General features: G+C 49.3%; 1 protein-coding gene across 1 annotated transcript in view; it reads right to left on the bottom strand.

Annotated features, from left to right (window-relative positions):
- The window catches only part of tenm3 (teneurin transmembrane protein 3), a 702,745-nt gene that overhangs the window by 49,310 nt on the left and 636,253 nt on the right, over positions 1–17,182 (bottom strand). The window contains 4 exon segments of the mRNA XM_033018762.1: positions 3,182–3,202; positions 5,658–5,907; positions 12,965–13,108; positions 16,146–16,413. Of these exon segments, the coding sequence (XP_032874653.1) occupies positions 3,182–3,202; positions 5,658–5,907; positions 12,965–13,108; positions 16,146–16,413 (683 nt within the window).

The raw sequence follows: 17,182 nt of genomic DNA, 5'->3' as shown, positions 1-17,182 counted from the left end.
TCTGCACTGTTCTATATTTCAGTGTGTAAAGGGTCTGTCCCATTGGCGATTTATTACAGCGACTGCCGGCATCATTGACTGACATATCAGGTCACCGTGAAGGGCTATTGACGCGCGATGATTTTTTCAAGTGTCGCGACATATTTTTGTCGCCGCTGGATTTTGAAATGTTCAAAACCCTTTGGCGACCCTGACGCGACGCCGGCAACCGCCGGAAAAAATCGCCAAGTGGGACAGACCCTGATGAGTGATCGATGGTCAGCATGGAGGCAGTGGGCTGAAGGGTCTGTTTCCATGCTGTGTCTCTAAACTAAACTAACACTGAAAAGCAAAGCAAATATGCGCGGCAACACCAGCCAGCAGAACCCCGCAGCACAAATGCAGTAGGCACTGCACGAGGGCCAGGAAGAGATAATTGGGAAGGAAAAATAATCACAATTAAAGGAACAGTTGGCGGCGTATCTTTCTAGCGAAGGATATCCCACATTGCTTCACAGCCAGATCATTATTCTTGGACTGCTGTCTCTGTTATAATGTTGGAGAAGGGAGTTGATTGTTGGAGGTACAGTCCAGCTCACTGTGGGATGACAGATGTGGGTCTATGAGGAACCATTGCCACAGATGAATAGACAATAGGTGCAGGAGTTGGCCATTCGGCCCTTCGAGCCAGCACTCTCATTCATTGTGTAAATGACCCAGTCATTCTCACAAACATGGCACAACAGAATTTATTAAAAGACACTTACTGTACAGTACAGCATGTTGCTTCAGCTGTGTAACGGCAATTACACTAACAGCACAAGCTGGGTTACCACAATATGAACCGTGTAGTAAGCGGAGCTTCTACTAATAAAGCACTATAATTGGTTTGTGTGTAGTAACTAATCTACATCTTGGAGACGCGGATCTATACCGCACGCGCGCGGGACAGGTTTGTACGCCATCCCTTAGGTATGGAGATTTTGTTTAAACCATATAAACCATAGAATAAATAAAGGGGAAGCCATTTAAGACTGAGGCGAGAAAAAACATTTTTTACCCAGAGAGTTGTGAATTTGTGGAATTCCCTGCCACAGAGGGAATCACTGGATGGATTTAAGAGAGAGTAAAGGGGCTGTCCCAGTGTACGAGCTAATTCAAGAGCTCTCCCGAGTTTGCCCTGATTCGAACTCGGAGAATTACAGTAATGGCCGCTCGTCGGTACTCGGGGCTCTCGTGGACATTTTTCAACATGTTGAAAAATCTTCACGTGTCTTCACGAGCTTTTCCCGAGTACCTGCCGTTAGCGTTATGAGCCGCTAAGAGACGTCCCGAGCTCCGACGTACCCGCTACGTACATTCTCCGTGCCTACCACGAGTTTGATTTTTTTTTTTAAACTTGGGAGAATGACTCTTGAACGAACTCGTACAGTGGGACAGGGCTTTTAGAGAGAGCTCTTGATGCTAGTGGAATCAAGGGATATGGGGAGAAGGTAGGCACGGGTTAATGATTGGGGATGATCAGCCATGATCACATTGAATGGCTCGAAGGGCCGAACGGCCTCCTCCTGCACCTATTGTCTATTGGTTAGTGTGGAGTAACCAATCGACTTCTTGGAGATGCGGATCAATACCGCACGCGCGCGGTATGGGTTTGTAGGCCACCCCTTAGGTAATGGGGATTTAGTTTAAACATCTATATGTCCCTGTATGCGTCACTAGTATTTCGGGTACTGTATCGCCCAGCCATCACATATTAATGTGTTTATTCCTGTAGACCACCTGCATTTAGATGCACTTCACTTTTATTTCTACAAGAAAAGATGTAGATTGGTTACTCCACACGAAACAATTGTAATGCTTTATTAGTAGAAGCTCCGCCTACTACACGGATCATATTATCGTAAGCAGACATAAATGCTGGAGAAACTCAGCGGGTGCGGCAGCATCTATGGAGCGAAGGAAATAGGCGATGTTTCGGGCCGAAACCCTTCTTCAGACTCGAAACGTCGCCTATTCCTTCACTCCATAGATGCTGCCGCACCCGCTGAGTTTCTCCAGCATCTTTGTCAACCTATGAATAGTCTGGCCACTCACTCATCTCCCCGCTACCTTCAGGTAGAAGGTACAGGAGCCTGAAATCTGAAACATCCAGGTTCAGGAATAGCTACTTCCCCACAGCAATCAAACTATTAAACTCAACTCAAACAAAAATCTGAACTTTAATAGCCCATTGCACTTTATATGCTTATTTATGTGTGTATATATATATTCAATGGTATATGGACACACTGATCTGTTCTGTATTTATTCATGCCTACTATGTTCTGTTGTGCTGAAGCAAAGCAAGAATTTCATTGTCCTATCTGGGACAAATGACAATAAACTCTCTTGAACTTGAACATTCAATGTGATCATGGCTGATCATCTACAATCAGTACCCCGTTCCTGCCTTCTCCCCATATCCCCTGACTGCTATCTTTAAGAGTTCTATCCATCTCTCGCTTGAAAGCATCTAGAGAATTGGCCTCCACTGCCTTCTGAGGCAGGGAATTCCACAGACTCACAACTGACTGGGTAAAGACGTTTTTCCTCATCTCCGTTCTAAATGGCTTACCACTTATTCTTAAACCCCTGACACCATGTAGTAAATAATCTGTCCATGTCTGCCTTAAAAATATCCATTGACTTGGCCTCCACAGTCGTCTGTGGCGAAGAATTCCACAGATTCACCACCTTGACTGAAGAAATCGCTCCTCATTTCCTTTCTAACGTTAAGTCATTTGACTCTGAGGCTGTGACCTCTGGTCCTAGACTCCCCCACTAGTGGAAACATCCTCTCCACATCCACACTATCCAGGCCTTTCACTATTCGGTAAGTCTCAATGAGGTCCCCCCTCATTCTTCGAAACTCCAGCGAGTGCCGTGAAAGGCTCTTCATGCGTTAACCCGCTCATTCCTGGGATCATTCTCGTAAACCCGCTCTGGACCCTCCCCGGAGCCAGCACATCCTTCCTCAGATAATGGGGCCCAGACCGGCTCACATCATTCCAAATGTGGCCTGACCAGCGCCTTGTAGAGCCTCAGCATTACATCCCTGTTTTGATATCCAACATTCTATAAATAATTATTTTAGATATGTAAAGAAAAGTTAATTAAAACACAGAAGGTAGAGAAACAGAGGAACAGTTCTTAAACTTACCTATGTCTAAAATCTTTATTTCTTAGTAGGTAGCAAGAAAAGAAGAGAACAGTGCAGATTAGGTGCAGAATATAAATTAGTGAAGTCAGTTTGAATAAAATGCATCCATGTCACTGTGTCAAAGGGACTCAAAATGGTTACGTTATATTGCAGGAGCCTTCATATCATTTTAATGTCATGCAAACCAAGCATAGTATCTGGGCAAATCAGGTTGGCATCATTAAAGGTGCCCGCTAATCGTGATGTGAAAGACAGATTGACTCTGACGTGTTTGGCAACACGCTGACTGGACTCCTCGTTTACGTTCAACCTCGTATCAAGGCAGCTAGATATTGTGTAATGCGTTACGAGGTATTAGCGACTACCCTGTCAGGGCAATGCTGGTCGAGATTCATCACTGGAAAGATATTCTCCTTGACTCAAGAGTTACCGACAAACCCACGAGACCTATTGTGTATGCAAATAGATATTCAATTCATTGGAAAAGCTATAAAACCATTAGCAAATAGATGATTCAAGCTGTGCATCTTAGTTCAATGACAATGGTTATAACGGCACCACGTATAATGCCAACTTTTTTTTGTTTAGTTTAGTTTCGAGATACAGCGTGGAAACAGGGCCTTCGGCCCACCGACCAGCGATCCCCGCACATTAACACCATCCAACACACACACACACACACACTAGGGACGATTCACAATTATACCAAGCTGATTAACCTGCAAACCTGCACGTCTTTGGAGTGTGGGAGGAAACCGGAGCACCCGGAGAAAACCCACGCAGGTCACTGTGAGAAGGTACAAACTCCGTACAGACGGGACCCGTAGTCAGGCTGGAACCCGGGTCTCTGGCGCTGTGAGGCAGCAACTCTAACGCTGCGCCACCGTGCCTGCCCACTGTTCTTACAAAGGCTCTGCAGCAAACTCAACTCAACTCAGTTTTGGAGCTTGGAAGGTCTTCTTTGCACGATGGGACGTCAAGCTATTTGGCCTCATGCTTTCAAGCAAGTAACTTGCCTGTTGCAGAAATGGCAACTATCTCTTGGGCCAGTAGGCCTTTCTCCTCTCTTTTGGACTTTAGACTTCAGAGATACAGTGCAGAAACAGGCCCTTCGGCCCACTGAGTCCGCTCCAACCAGCGATCCCCTGGTACACTCGCACTATGCTGCACACACTAAGGACAATTTACAATTTTTACCTAAGCCAATAAACCTACAAACCTGTACGTCTTTTGAGTGTGGGAGGAAACCGAAGATCTCGGAGAAAACCCACGCAGGTCACGGGGAGAACGTGCAAACTCCGTACAGACAGCACCCGTGGTCGGGATCGAACCCGGATCTCTGGCGCTGTAAGGCACGGTGGCGCAATGCTAGGGACCCGGGTTCAATCCCGACTACGGGCGCTGTCTGTATGGAGTTTGTCTGCCTCTACGTTCTCCCCATGACCTGTGTGGGTTTTCTCCGAGATCTTCGGTTTCCTCCCACACTCCAAAGACGTGCAGGTTTGTAGGTTAGTCAGCTTGGTAAATGCAAATTGTCCCCTAGTGTGGGGGGATTAGGGGAGGGCACCAGTAAATGGGGAATTAGGGGAGGGCACCTGTAAATGGGGAATTAGGGGAGGGCACTGATAGGAATTTAGTTGTGCCCAGTTCCCCTTTACCGTTGCCCCCACTATCTTACACACAATAAGGACAATTTACAAATTAAACTACGGACAATTTACCATTTTACTAAACCATTAGACTACACATCTTTGGAGTGTGGGAGGAAACCGGAGCACCTGTAGAAAACCCACTTGGTCACACGGAGTTTGCACGTTCTCCCCGTGACTCGCGTGGGTTTTCTCCAAGATCTTCGGTTTCCTCCCACACTCCAAAGACGTACAGGTTTGTCGGTTAATTGGCTTGGTGTAAATGTAAATTGTCTCTGGCTGGTCGGTGCGGGCTTGGTGGCCTGCGGGGCTCGTTTCCGCGCAGTGTATCTAAACTAAAAAGTAAAGAAGTAGGCGAGGGAAACCGAGGAGCAAGCCCCGCCGAGGCCGTTGGTCTGTAGAACCGTTACGCTGTGGTTTACTTTGTGCGCTCCAAGGTGTGTGGGGAGAGCGAGCGAGGGAGAGCGAGAGAACAGGCAAGAAGAAGATACATTCTCCTCGATTCGTAGCTTGTTCCACGTAAGCTGGTCTTGACCTAAAGTGTAGGAAGGAACTGCAGATGTTGGTTTACACCAAAGACAGACACAATCCAAATGTTGGGACGGGCAGCATCTCTGGAGAGAAGGAACGGGTGACGTTTCGGGTCGAGAACCTTCTTCGGACACTTTATTTTGGATGAGGGAGAGCGGGGGCCTGAGAAACGGAGGTCATCGAAGAGTCGAAGGTCGGGAGGAAGAAGGGCCTCGACCCGAAACGTCACCCATTCCTTCCCTCCAGAGATGCTGCCTGTCCCGCTGAGTCGCCCCAGCGTTGCGGTCTAGACCTACCTCAGCTCAAGGATGCTGGTGACGTTTCCGGAGGGGAAGACACGGCGGATGTAGTTGAAGTCACCGATGTACAGGCTTCCGTCGATGCCGCAGGCCAACGCCACCGGGGCCAGGAGCTTGTTGCCGTCTGACTGGCCGTTACAACTGGGGCAGGATATACTCCGTCTCCTCCCGTTCCCCATGATGCAGCTTATCACTGCCGGCTGCTGCGAGATGAACTGGTTCTCACCATTGCCCTTGTACAGAATCCCTGGTGGAATCAAAAAAATAATAATAATAATATCTTTTATTGTCATCGCACATAGGTGCAACGAGATTTGGTCTGCAGCTTCCATCCGATGTCATAACTGAAACAACTAAACATTTAGATACCCAGAGAAACATGCTTTATATAAAAAAAAAAAAAAAATAAACAGTAAAAAGTGCTAATATGACTGTGCTGGGTCGTAGTTCGACATGACCATCCGAGGGAGACAGTCCATGGGGGGGGGGCGGTTCAGAGCCGCTATAGCTCTGGGGATGAAGCTGTTCCTGAGTCTGGAGGTGCGGGCGTTGAAGGCCTTGTAACGTCTGCCGGAAGGTAGGAGTTCGAACAGACTATTGCAAGGGTGTGAGGAGTCTTTATGGATGCTGACGGCCTTCCTGAGGCACCGTGTGTGGTAGGTGCCCTCCAAGGCTGGTGGCTGTGTCCCAATAATCTTCTGCGCTCTGTGGACGACGCGCTGAAGAGCTCTCCTCTCCGCCTCCGTGCAGCTGAGTATTCACTGGAGTTTGGAAGGATGAGGGGGTATCTTATAGAAACATACAAAATTATAAAAGGACTGGACAAGCTAGATGCAGGAAAAATGTTCCCAATGTTGGGCGAGTCCAGAACCAGGGGCCACAGTCTTAGAATAAAGGGGAGGCCATTTAAGACTGAGGTGAGAAAAAGCTTTTTCACCCAGAGAGTTGTGTATTTGTGGAATACCCTGCCACAGAGGGCAGTGGAGGCCAAATCACTGGATGGATTTAAGAGAGAGTTCGATAGAGCTCTAGGGGCTGGTGGAATCAAGGGATATGGGGAGAAGGCAGGCATGGGTTATTGATTGGGGACGATCAGCCATGATCACAATGAATGGCGGTGCTGGCTCAAAGGGCCGAATGGCCTCCTCCTGTTTTATATGTTTCTATGTTGTCTGACCCGCTGAATTAGTCCAGTTTTTGGTGTTTATCTGTAGGTTCGTTTAGTCTGATGAAGGTTCTCGACCTGAAACTTCACCTATTTCTTTTCTCCGCAAATGCTGCCTGTTACTGCAGCTTTTTGTGTCCATCTTGACTTCAATTTAGAGATACGGCATAAAAACAAGACCTTCGGGCCCATCGTGTCCGCGCCGACCAGTGATCCCCGCACACGAGAACTATCCAACACACACTAGGGACAATTTACATTTACACCAAACCAAAATTACCCTACAAACCTTTACATCTTTGGAGTGTGGGAGGAAACCGAAGATCTCGGAGAAAACCCACGCAGGTCACGGGGAGAACGTACAAACTCCGTACAGACAGCACCCGTAGTTAGGATGGAACCCGGGTCTCTGCCACTGGAGTAACTCAGCCAGCAGCATAATCGAGGATGATTCGCACGCCAGCCACTCCCTCTTCTCCCCTCTCCCATCAGGCAAGAGGTACAGAAGTGTGAAAACGCACACCTCCAGATTTAGGGACAGTTTCTTCCCAGTTGTTACCAGGCAACTGAACCATCCTACCACAACCAGAGAGCAGTCCTGAACTACTATCTACCTCATTGGTGACCCTCGGGCTATCCTTGATCAGACTTTACTGGCTTTACCTTGCGCTAAACATTATTCCCTTATTATATATCTGTCCACTGTGAACGGCTCGATTGTAATCATGTATTGTCTTTCCGCTGACTGGTTAGCATGCAACACAAGCTTTTCACTGTACCTCGGTGCACGTGACAATGAACTAAAACTGAACTGAAACTGAAACTGAGGAGTGGGGAGGCACGGTGGTGCAGCGGTAGAGTTGCTGCCTCACAGCGCCAGAGACCCTGGTTCGATCCTAACTACAGGTGCTTGTCTGTACGGAGTTTGTACGTTCTCCCCGTGACCTGCGTGGGTTTTCTCCAAGATCTTCGGTTTCCTCCCACACTCCCATGACGTATAGGTTTGTAGGTTAATCGGCTTGTTGTAAATGGAAAAAAAATTGTCCCTGGTGTAGAAACATAGAAAATAGGTGCAGCAGGAAGCCATTAGGCCCTTCGAGCCAGCACCGCCATTCAATGTGATCATGGCTGATCGTCCCCTATTAATATCACATGCCTGCCTTCTCCCCATATCCCTTGACTCCACTAGCCCCTAGAGCTCTATCTAATGCCCCTGTCCCACTTAGGAAACCTGAACGGAAACCTCTGGAGACTTTGTGCCCCACCCAAGGTTTCCGTGCGGTTCCCGGAGGTTTTTGTCAGTCTCCCTACCTGCTTCCACTACTTGCAACCTCCGGCAACCACCTGCAACCTCCGGGAACCGCACGGAAACCTTGGATGGGGCGCAAAGTCTCCAGAGGTTTCTGTTCAGGTTTCCTAAGTGGGACAGGGGCATAACTGTCTCTTAAATCCATCCTGTGACTTGGCCTCCACTGCCCTCTGCGGCAGGGAATTCCATAAATTCACAACTCTCTGGGTGAAAAGGTTTTTTCTCACCTCAGTCTTAAATGGCCTCCCCTTTATTCTAAGACTGTGGCCCCTGGTTCTGGACTCGCCCAACATTGGGAACATTGTTGTGTGTGGGACCGTGTTAGTGTGCGGGGATCGACGGTCGGCGCGGACTCAGTGGGCCGAAGGGCCTGTTTCCGTGCTGTATCTCTGAACGATACTGAACTGAAGTAAAGTAAAGGATGGGGGAGGAAGGGAGGAGAGAGGGGAGGAATGGAGGAGAGAGGGGAGGAAGGGAGGAGAGAGGGGCGGAAGGGAGGAGAGAGGGGCGGAAGGGAGGAGAGAGGGGAGGAAGGGAGGAGAAGACATGACCAACTTTGTCATTGTCACACCGAATCAGCCCTCACCTCTTGACGGTAAAAATCATCACCATAAATCATGAAGCAAGATTTATATTTCACATTAGACCACACCGATCAAAAAAATTGATTAAGACAGGCACTGCCTACAGCAATCAGGGAGAGAAATGCGGATAAAATCACTGCTGAAATGTCAAGGCTGCATCAGTCTCCAAATGCGGACAATGGCTTGACAGTCACCTGCAGCTTGATCGGTAAACTGTAAACAGGCGAGTACATCAAGAATGCTGCATGAGCCTGGGGTTGCGACTTGATCAAGGATCAACTGGGTGAACACAACATTTTTGATAATGTCTGGTCATGTTTTAGCTTCAGTTGTTACAGTGAAAAGCTTTTGTTGCGTGCTAACCAGTCAGCGGAAAGACAATCGAGCCGTCCACAGGGTACAGATACATGATAAGGGAATAACGTTTAGTGCAAGGTAAAGCCAGTAAAGTCCGATCAAGGATTGTCCGAGGGTCTACAATGAGGTAGATAGTAGTTCAGGACTGCTCTCTGGTTGTGGTAGGATGGTTCAGTTGCCTGATAACAGCTGGGAAAAAACTGTCCCTGAATCTGGAGGTGGTGTACAGGGAAAAGTTTTGTTTTGCATGCTATCCAATCAATTGGATGATACTATACAGAAATACAATTAAGTATGAGATGACATTACACATAAATACAATTCAAGCCAAACTCAAGTCCAATAGGTAGAGCAATGGAGAAGATACAGAGTGCAGGATATAGTTCTCAGCATTGTAGCGCATCAGTTCCAGAGACAAAGTCCAATGTCCACAATGGGGTAGAGGTGAATCGGACAGTACCCTAGCTTATGGAAGGGCCGTTCAGAAGCCTGATAACAGAGGGGAAGAAGCTGTTCTTGAGTCTGGTGGTGCGCGCTTTCAAGCTTCTGTACCTTCTGCCGGACGGGAGCGGGGAGAAGAAGGAATGGCCGGGGTGGGACAGGGACAAGTCGCTGATGATGCCGGCTGCTTTCCCGAGGCAGCGTCAAGTGCTGAAGCTGATGTATCTTCTGCCGGACGGGAGCGGGGATAGAAGAAGGAATGACAGGGGTGGGACAGAGTCTGCACTCTGCATCTTCCCCTTTACTCTGCCTATTCTACTCGAGTTTGACATGCTTACTCTTTTGTCTAGTACTGTGTATCTGATTAGATTGAATAGCATCAGTACAAGGCTTCTCACTGCACTTTGATACACATCGCATTAATAATAAACCTAACACTAAACATGAACGGAAATCAAGTTCCCTGAAGCTGTAGAATTCAATATAGTACAGTAATTTGGTCCAGTTTTATTCTTTATTTCATATCGTTCAAGTGTGGAAAAACACTCACACACAATCATCTGATCACCAGACTAGATGGATGGGTATTTACCCAATGAATCACGGAGACACAAAGAACTGCAGATGCTGGTTTACAGAAAAAGACACAAAGTGCTGGAGTAACTCAGTGACTCTGAAGAGGGGCAATAGAGTTGCTTCCTTACAGTGCCAGAGACCCAGGTTTGATCCTGACTACGGGTGCTGTCTGTACGGAGTGTGCACGTTCTCTCCCTGACCTGCGTGGGTTTTCTTTGGGTGCTCCGGTTTCCTCCCACACTCTAGTTCTATCCGACACACTCAGGGCAATTTACAGAAGCCAATTAACGTACAAACCTGCACATTTTTGGAGTGTGGGTGGAAACCAGAGCACCAGGAGAAAACCCACGCGGTCACGGGGAGAACGTGTACACTCCGTACAGAGTCAGGTTTAGGGTTGAAAACTGTCCCGTATTAGCTGGGACATCCTGTATATTGGGCAATCCCGTATACCTCCCTTGTTCCGTATTTGACCGCTACTACTCGGGTCGAGGGGACTGTCGGGTCGGAGCACTGCGTCCGGCCCCCCCCCTCGCCCGCCCCGACGTAGTGTAACATAGAAACATAGAAACATAGAAATTAGGTGCAGGAGTAGGCCATTCTACCCTTCGAGCCTGCACCGCCATTCAATATGATCATGGCTGATCATCCAACTCAGTATCCCGTACCTGCCTTCTCTCCATACCCTCTGATCCCCTTAGCCACAAGGGCCACATCTAACTCCCTCTTAAACATAGCCAATGAACTGGCCTCGACTACCCTCTGTGGCAGGGAGTTCCAGAGATTCACCACTCTCTGTGTGAAAAAAGTTCTTCTCATCTCGGTTTTAAAGGATTTCCCCCTTATCCTTAAGCTGTGACCCCTTGTCCTGGACTTCCCCAACATCGGGAGCAATCTTCCTGCATCTAGCCTGTCCAACCCCTTAAGAATTTTGTAAGTTTCTATAAGATCCCCTCTCAATCTCCTAAATTCTAGAGAGTATAAACCAAGTCTATCCAGTCTTTCTTCATAAGACAGTCCTGACATCCCAGGAATCAGTCTGGTGAACCTTCTCTGCACTCCCTCTATGGCAATAATGTCCTTCCTCAGATTTGGAGACCAAAACTGTACGCAATACTCCAGGTGTGGTCTCACCAAGACCCTGTACAACTGCAGTAGAACCTCCCTGCTCCTATACTCAAATCCTTTGTAGTGCAGCAGCAGCAGCAGCAGCGCCTCGCCCGTGGCCCCTGACCCGCTGCCTGACCAGCCTGGCCAGCTGTCCATGGCCCCTGACCCGCTGCCTGACCAGCCTGGCCAGCTGTCCGTGGCCCCTGACCCGCTGCCTGACCAGCTGTCCATGGCCCCTGACCCGTTGCCTGACCAGCCTGGCCAGCTGTCCGTGGCCCCTGACCCGCTGCGGCCCCCGGGCCAAAACTCCTCAGCTGGCCCGCCGGCTAGGCTTTGTGTGCAGTCCAGCACCCGGGCCAACTGAACATTCACCCAGTCACGGCAGAGTCGGTCAACGAGTTGCCGTTGGGAATTTGAAACATATAAGATCATTAAGGGTTTGGACACGCTAGAGGCAGGAAACATGAGTCCAGAACCAGGGGCCACAGTTTGAGAATAAGGAGTAAGCCATTTAGAACGGAGACGAGGAAACACTTTTTCTCACAGAGAGTGGTGAGTCTGTGGAATTCTCTGACTGGTGGAGGCAGGTTCTCTGGATGCTTTCAAGAGAGAGCTAGATAGGGCTCTTAAAGATAGTGGAGTCAGGGGATATGGGGAGAAGGCAGGAACGGGGTACTGATTGTGGACGATCAGCCATGATCACATTGAATGGCGGTGCTGGCTCGAAGGGCCGAATGGCCTACTCCTGCACCTATTGGTGGGCGGCGCGACTCACGTCGCAGCGGCCTCTGCAGTCCGTCTGTCTTTTTATTATTTTCTGTCTCGTTTCAATGTAGTTTTTATTTTATTTGTTTTGACGGGATATGTGTGTGGGGGGCGGGGTGGGGGGGGAAACTTTAAAATCTTTCCCCTGCACGGGAGACCCGACCTTTTCTTTTTCGGGTCTCCGTTGTCGTTGGGGCTGCAACGTGGAGCGGCCTCCAGCAGGAACGACCTGGGGCTCCAGTCGCGGAGCTGCGGATCTACTCACCATCGCGGAGCTGGCCGAGTCCGGAGCAGGAGGAGCGGTGGTGGCGCTCGGCTGTGACACGAACCCCGGAGATTCGGAGGCTCCAACCGCAGGTCTGGCAGACAGTATTACCGGGAGCCCGCGGGTCCCTGCTGGGAGACCGCTTTTCGAGGCTTCTGCAACGGCGACTTCACCCGCCCGAGTTGCGGGGTCGAGGATGACCTGGAGCGGGGCCTTACATCACCGCCCCGCGCGGCTTGGAATGGCTGCGGGACTTTGCTAGTGCCCGCCGGGGGCTCCAACACCAAGACCCGGAGCGTGGCCTTGCATCACCCGGCGCGGCGTTAATGGCCGCGGGACAATTACCATCGCCCACCGGGGGCTTTGACTTTGACTCTGACATCTGGGGGGAGAGGGGAGTGCAGGGGAGAGATACGTTTTTTGCCTTCCATCACAGCGAGGAGGAGATGCGCTGTGATGGATGTCTGTGGAAATTGTGTTGTGTCTTGGGTCTTTTTTCTTCTTTTTGTATGTATGACTGCAGAAACAACATTTCATTTGGACCTCAACGAGGTTCAAATGACAAATAAAATTGTATTGTATTGTATTATTGTCTATTGTCCCGTATTTTGACCCTTTGCCTCTCATTTGGGAGTGAGAAAGTTGGCACGGGGAGAACGTGCAAACTCCGTACAGACAGCACCCGTAGTCAGGACGGAACCACAGTAAAGTGGCTGCAGGCGGACAACTTACCGTTTTGAACGTCTAAGACGTGGTGTTTGTTGAGTGACCATCCTCCCATGTTGGCAGAGTCCAACTCATAGCCCTGAAGAATCGCTGTCCTTTTCTCCCATAGGATGAGATCCAGGCATGACTCATACTCATAGCCCACAGACACTGGGAGGAGAGAGAGAGAGAGACAGCGTGAGCGTGTGGCAAAGATCTCCCTTCACATTCAAGCAAAGTCCATCAGGATTAAACTCAAACAGTAAACCCTTTCAGGAGCTGCCAGAGGAGGCACCATCACAATGATAAAAAAAAACATTTGGACAGATACATGGATAGGACTAGGGGGATGAGGGGGGGATCTTATAGAAACATATAAAATTATAAAAGGACTGGACAAGCTAGATGCTGGAAAAATGTTCCCAATGTTGGGCGAGTCCAGAACCAGGGGCCACTGTCTTAGAATAAAGGGGAGGTCATTTAAGACTGAGGTGAGAAAAAACTTTTTCACCCAGAGAGTTGTGAATTTGTGGAATTCCCTGCCACAGAGGGCAGTGGAGGCCAAGTCACTGGATGGATTCAAGAGAGAATTAGATAGAGCTCTAGGGGCTAGTGGAGTCAAGGGATATGGGGAGAAGGCAGGCACGGGTTATTGATAGGGGACGATTGGCCATGATCGCAATGAATGGCGGTGCTGGCTCGAAGGGCCAAATGGCCTCCTCCTGCACCTATTTTCTATGTTTCCATATTTCTATGACTACGGTTGCTGTTAAGAATAAGGGGTAAGCCATTTAGAAAGTAGATGAGGAAACACTTTTTCTCACAGATAGTGGTGAGTCTGTGGAATTCTCTGCCTCAGAGGGCGGTGGAGGCCGATTCTCTGGATGCTTTCAAGAGAGAGCTAGATAGGGCTCTTAAAAACAGGGGAGTCAGGGGATATGGGGAGAAGGCAGGAACGGGATACTGATTGGGGATGATCAGCCATGATCACATTGAATTGGGGTGGGAGATTGCAACCTTCACGTGGTCCGCCCTGTTTCGACGAATGCAATCAACCCGGGGTGCACAATCAAATAAGATCAAATAGTACAAGTTGTCCTGCAACTTTAGGCTGTGCACATCAAAGGCAAGAATAAGAAGAAGATCACTTTGAATGTCGGTACTAGCTCGAAGGGCCGATTGGCCTACACCTGCACCTATTGTCCATTGACAGGTTTAGAGGGTTAAGGGCCTGTCCCACGAGCATGCGACAAGCGCGACCAAACCGGAAGCGGGGGCCGCACGGAGGTCGAGTGAGTGACGTGAAGTTCGAGCGAAGTCCGCGGGAAGTTCACGCGTGACGTACGGCGTCAAGACGCTGCGCACGCCCGTCGAGACGCTGTGCACGCCCGTCGAGACGCTGCGTACGCCATCGAGGCGATGCGTACGGCGTCCAGGCGGTTGCGGGCCGGAAGGCTGTTGCCGCGCAGAATTTTTGAACACGGTCAGTTTTTCAGAGCCCCGCGCGATGTCGGGACCAGCTCCGCACAACTCCATACGGCTCCGGCGATCGAAGTGGGACCGGCCCCGCGGGGCCGTACGGCTCAAGTGACCACGTTAGGTCGTGCTTGCCGCATGCAGTCGCATGCTGGTGGGACAGGCTGTTTATGGGCCAAACGCAGGCTGGTGGGACGTGTAGATGGGGCATGTTGGTTGGTGTCATAATGTTAATTGTGCCTGCGTTTGGTCCATATCCCTCTAAACCTGTCCTATCCATGTACCTGTCTAACTGTTTCTTAAAACATTGGGATAGTCCCAGCCTTAACTACCTCCTCCGGCAGCTCGTTCCATACACTCACCACCCTTTGTGTGAAAATGTTACCCTTCAGATTTCTATTAAATCTTTACCCCTATCACCATAAACCTATGTCCTCTGGTTCTCGATTCCCCTGAATGCTTTCAAGAGAGAGCTAGATAGGGCTCTTATAAATAGAGGAGTCAGGGGATATGGAGAGAAGGCAGGAACGGGGTACTGATTGGGGATGATCAGCCATGATCACATTGAATGGCGGTGCTGGCTCGAAGGGCTGAATGGCCTCCTCCTGCACCTATTGTCTATTGTCTACTCTGGACAAGAGGCTCCGTGCGTTTACCCGATCTAATCCGCTCATGATTTTATATACCTCTATAAGATCCTCCCTCATCCTCCTGTAAAGTGAGTGACCATTTAAAGCCAGGCCACATTATTGCATTTTAAAATCTCCAGGCATTTCAGCATTCTGTGGTTTGAAAATCACTTAATTTAAAAAGTCTCTGTTTGAAAACAAAACTCCTCAGAGATCTTGTGGAGACTGATTCCTTGTAGCTCGTGCCATTCATTAACACCAGTGACAACACCAACCTTTTTACTGAGCGTCAGGTATTACTGCTGGGATCTGGGGACCCTGTTAATAATATCCAGCTCAGACTTCATGGAACATTTTAAGCAGAGCCGATCTTTGGTTTAGAGCTAGCTTAGAGATACAGAGCGGCAACAGGCTAGGGCGGCACGGTGGCGCAGCGGTAGAGTTGCTGCCTCACAGCACCAGGGACCCCGGTTCGATCCAGACCACGGGTGCTGTCTGTACAGAGTTTGCACGTTCTACCCGTGACCTGCGTGGGTTTTCTCCGGGTGCTCTGGTTCCTCCCACACTCCAAAGACGTACAGGTTTGTTGGTTAATTGGCTTGATATGAATGTAAAATTGTCCCTAGTGTGTGTAGGATAGTGTTAATGTGTGGGGTTCGCTGGTCAGCCCGGACTCGGTGGGCCGATGGGCCTATTTAGTTTAGTTTAGAGATACAGGCGCGGAAAAGGGCGGTGGAGGCCGGTTTTCTGGATGCTTTCAAGAGAGAGTTAGATTGGGCTCTTAAAGATACGGAGTCAGTGGATAGGGGGAGAAGGCAGGAACGGGGTACTGATTGTGGATGATCAGCCATTGAATGGCGGAGCTGGCTCGAAGGGACGAATGGCCTACTCCTGCACCTATTGTCTATGACCAAGCTAGTTCATAAGTTCATAAGTTATATCAGCAGAAGGAGGCTATTCGGCTCATCAAGTCTACTCCGACATTCAATCATGGCTGATCTATCCCTTCCCTCTCACCCCCATTCTCCTGCCTTCTCCCCGTAACCCCTGACATCCGTACTAATCACTTTGTGTCTTTTCCAGGTGAAGATGCATTGACTTACCGACAGCCTCGGACAGACCATAGACCTTTTGGTTGTAGGCATCGGTCTTGTCCCATATGAAGGTGTAGGCGAGGTTGGGCGATGCGGGGAACCACTTCTGGAAGAGCCGTCCCACCACGGCCACCATCAGGTGGACTTTCATCAAGTTGAACGGCATGGTGCTCTGGGTCATGGTGATCTTCAGCACCGGCTTGTAGCCGGCTGCCCGCGAACTCAGGTACATCAGCTTCACATCCGTGCCAGGAATGTCCGTCTCTTCATGAAGCACCTGAGGATTGAACACCAGAGGGAGGGAGAAGGTCAGAGGAAAGGGAGAGAGAGAGTGAACATTGTGTGTCAGATAGATACTTGTGTACAGGGATCGCTGGTCGGTGCGGACTCGGTGGGCCGAAGGGCCTGTTTCTGCGCTGTATCTGTTAACCAGACTCTCATATACTCTTCCAAGATGGCGTCCAATCCAGGCAACTATATGCGTGCTGGACACCGAAGCAGATCTATGCTCACGTATTACAATCGCCCCACACTACTAAATCTCTACACTTACAGCAACATTATTTTAATATAACTATGTGTGTGGTACGGATGGCTTTATCTTGCACTAAACGTTATTCCCTTTATCCTGTATCTGTACACTGTGAACGGCTCGATTGTAATCATGTATTGTCTTTCCGCTGACTGGTTAGCACGCAACAAAAGCTTTTCACTGTACCTCGGTACACGTGACAATAAACTAAACTCTAAACTCCGCTAATAACTAGTGAATACGGATGTGGATTGTCCAACAGGGAACCGCAGACAACGCCTAAAAGTGGAGACACCCACGTTTCAGGAACTTCCTGCTGTTGGGGGAGTCCAGAACCAGGGGCCACACAGTTTAAGAATAAGAAGTAAGCCATTTAGAACAGAGACGAGGAAACACTTTTTCTCACAGAGAGTTGTGAGTCTGTGGAATTCTCTGCCTCAGGGGCTCTTAAAGATAGCAGAGTCAGGGGATATGGGGAGAAGGCAGGAACGGGGTACTGATTGGGGATGATCAG

Source organism: Amblyraja radiata, chromosome 3, assembly GCF_010909765.2.
Source record: "Amblyraja radiata isolate CabotCenter1 chromosome 3, sAmbRad1.1.pri, whole genome shotgun sequence".
Taxonomy (NCBI): Eukaryota; Metazoa; Chordata; class Chondrichthyes; order Rajiformes; family Rajidae; genus Amblyraja; species Amblyraja radiata.
This window is presented reverse-complemented; position numbering and strand designations above follow the sequence as displayed.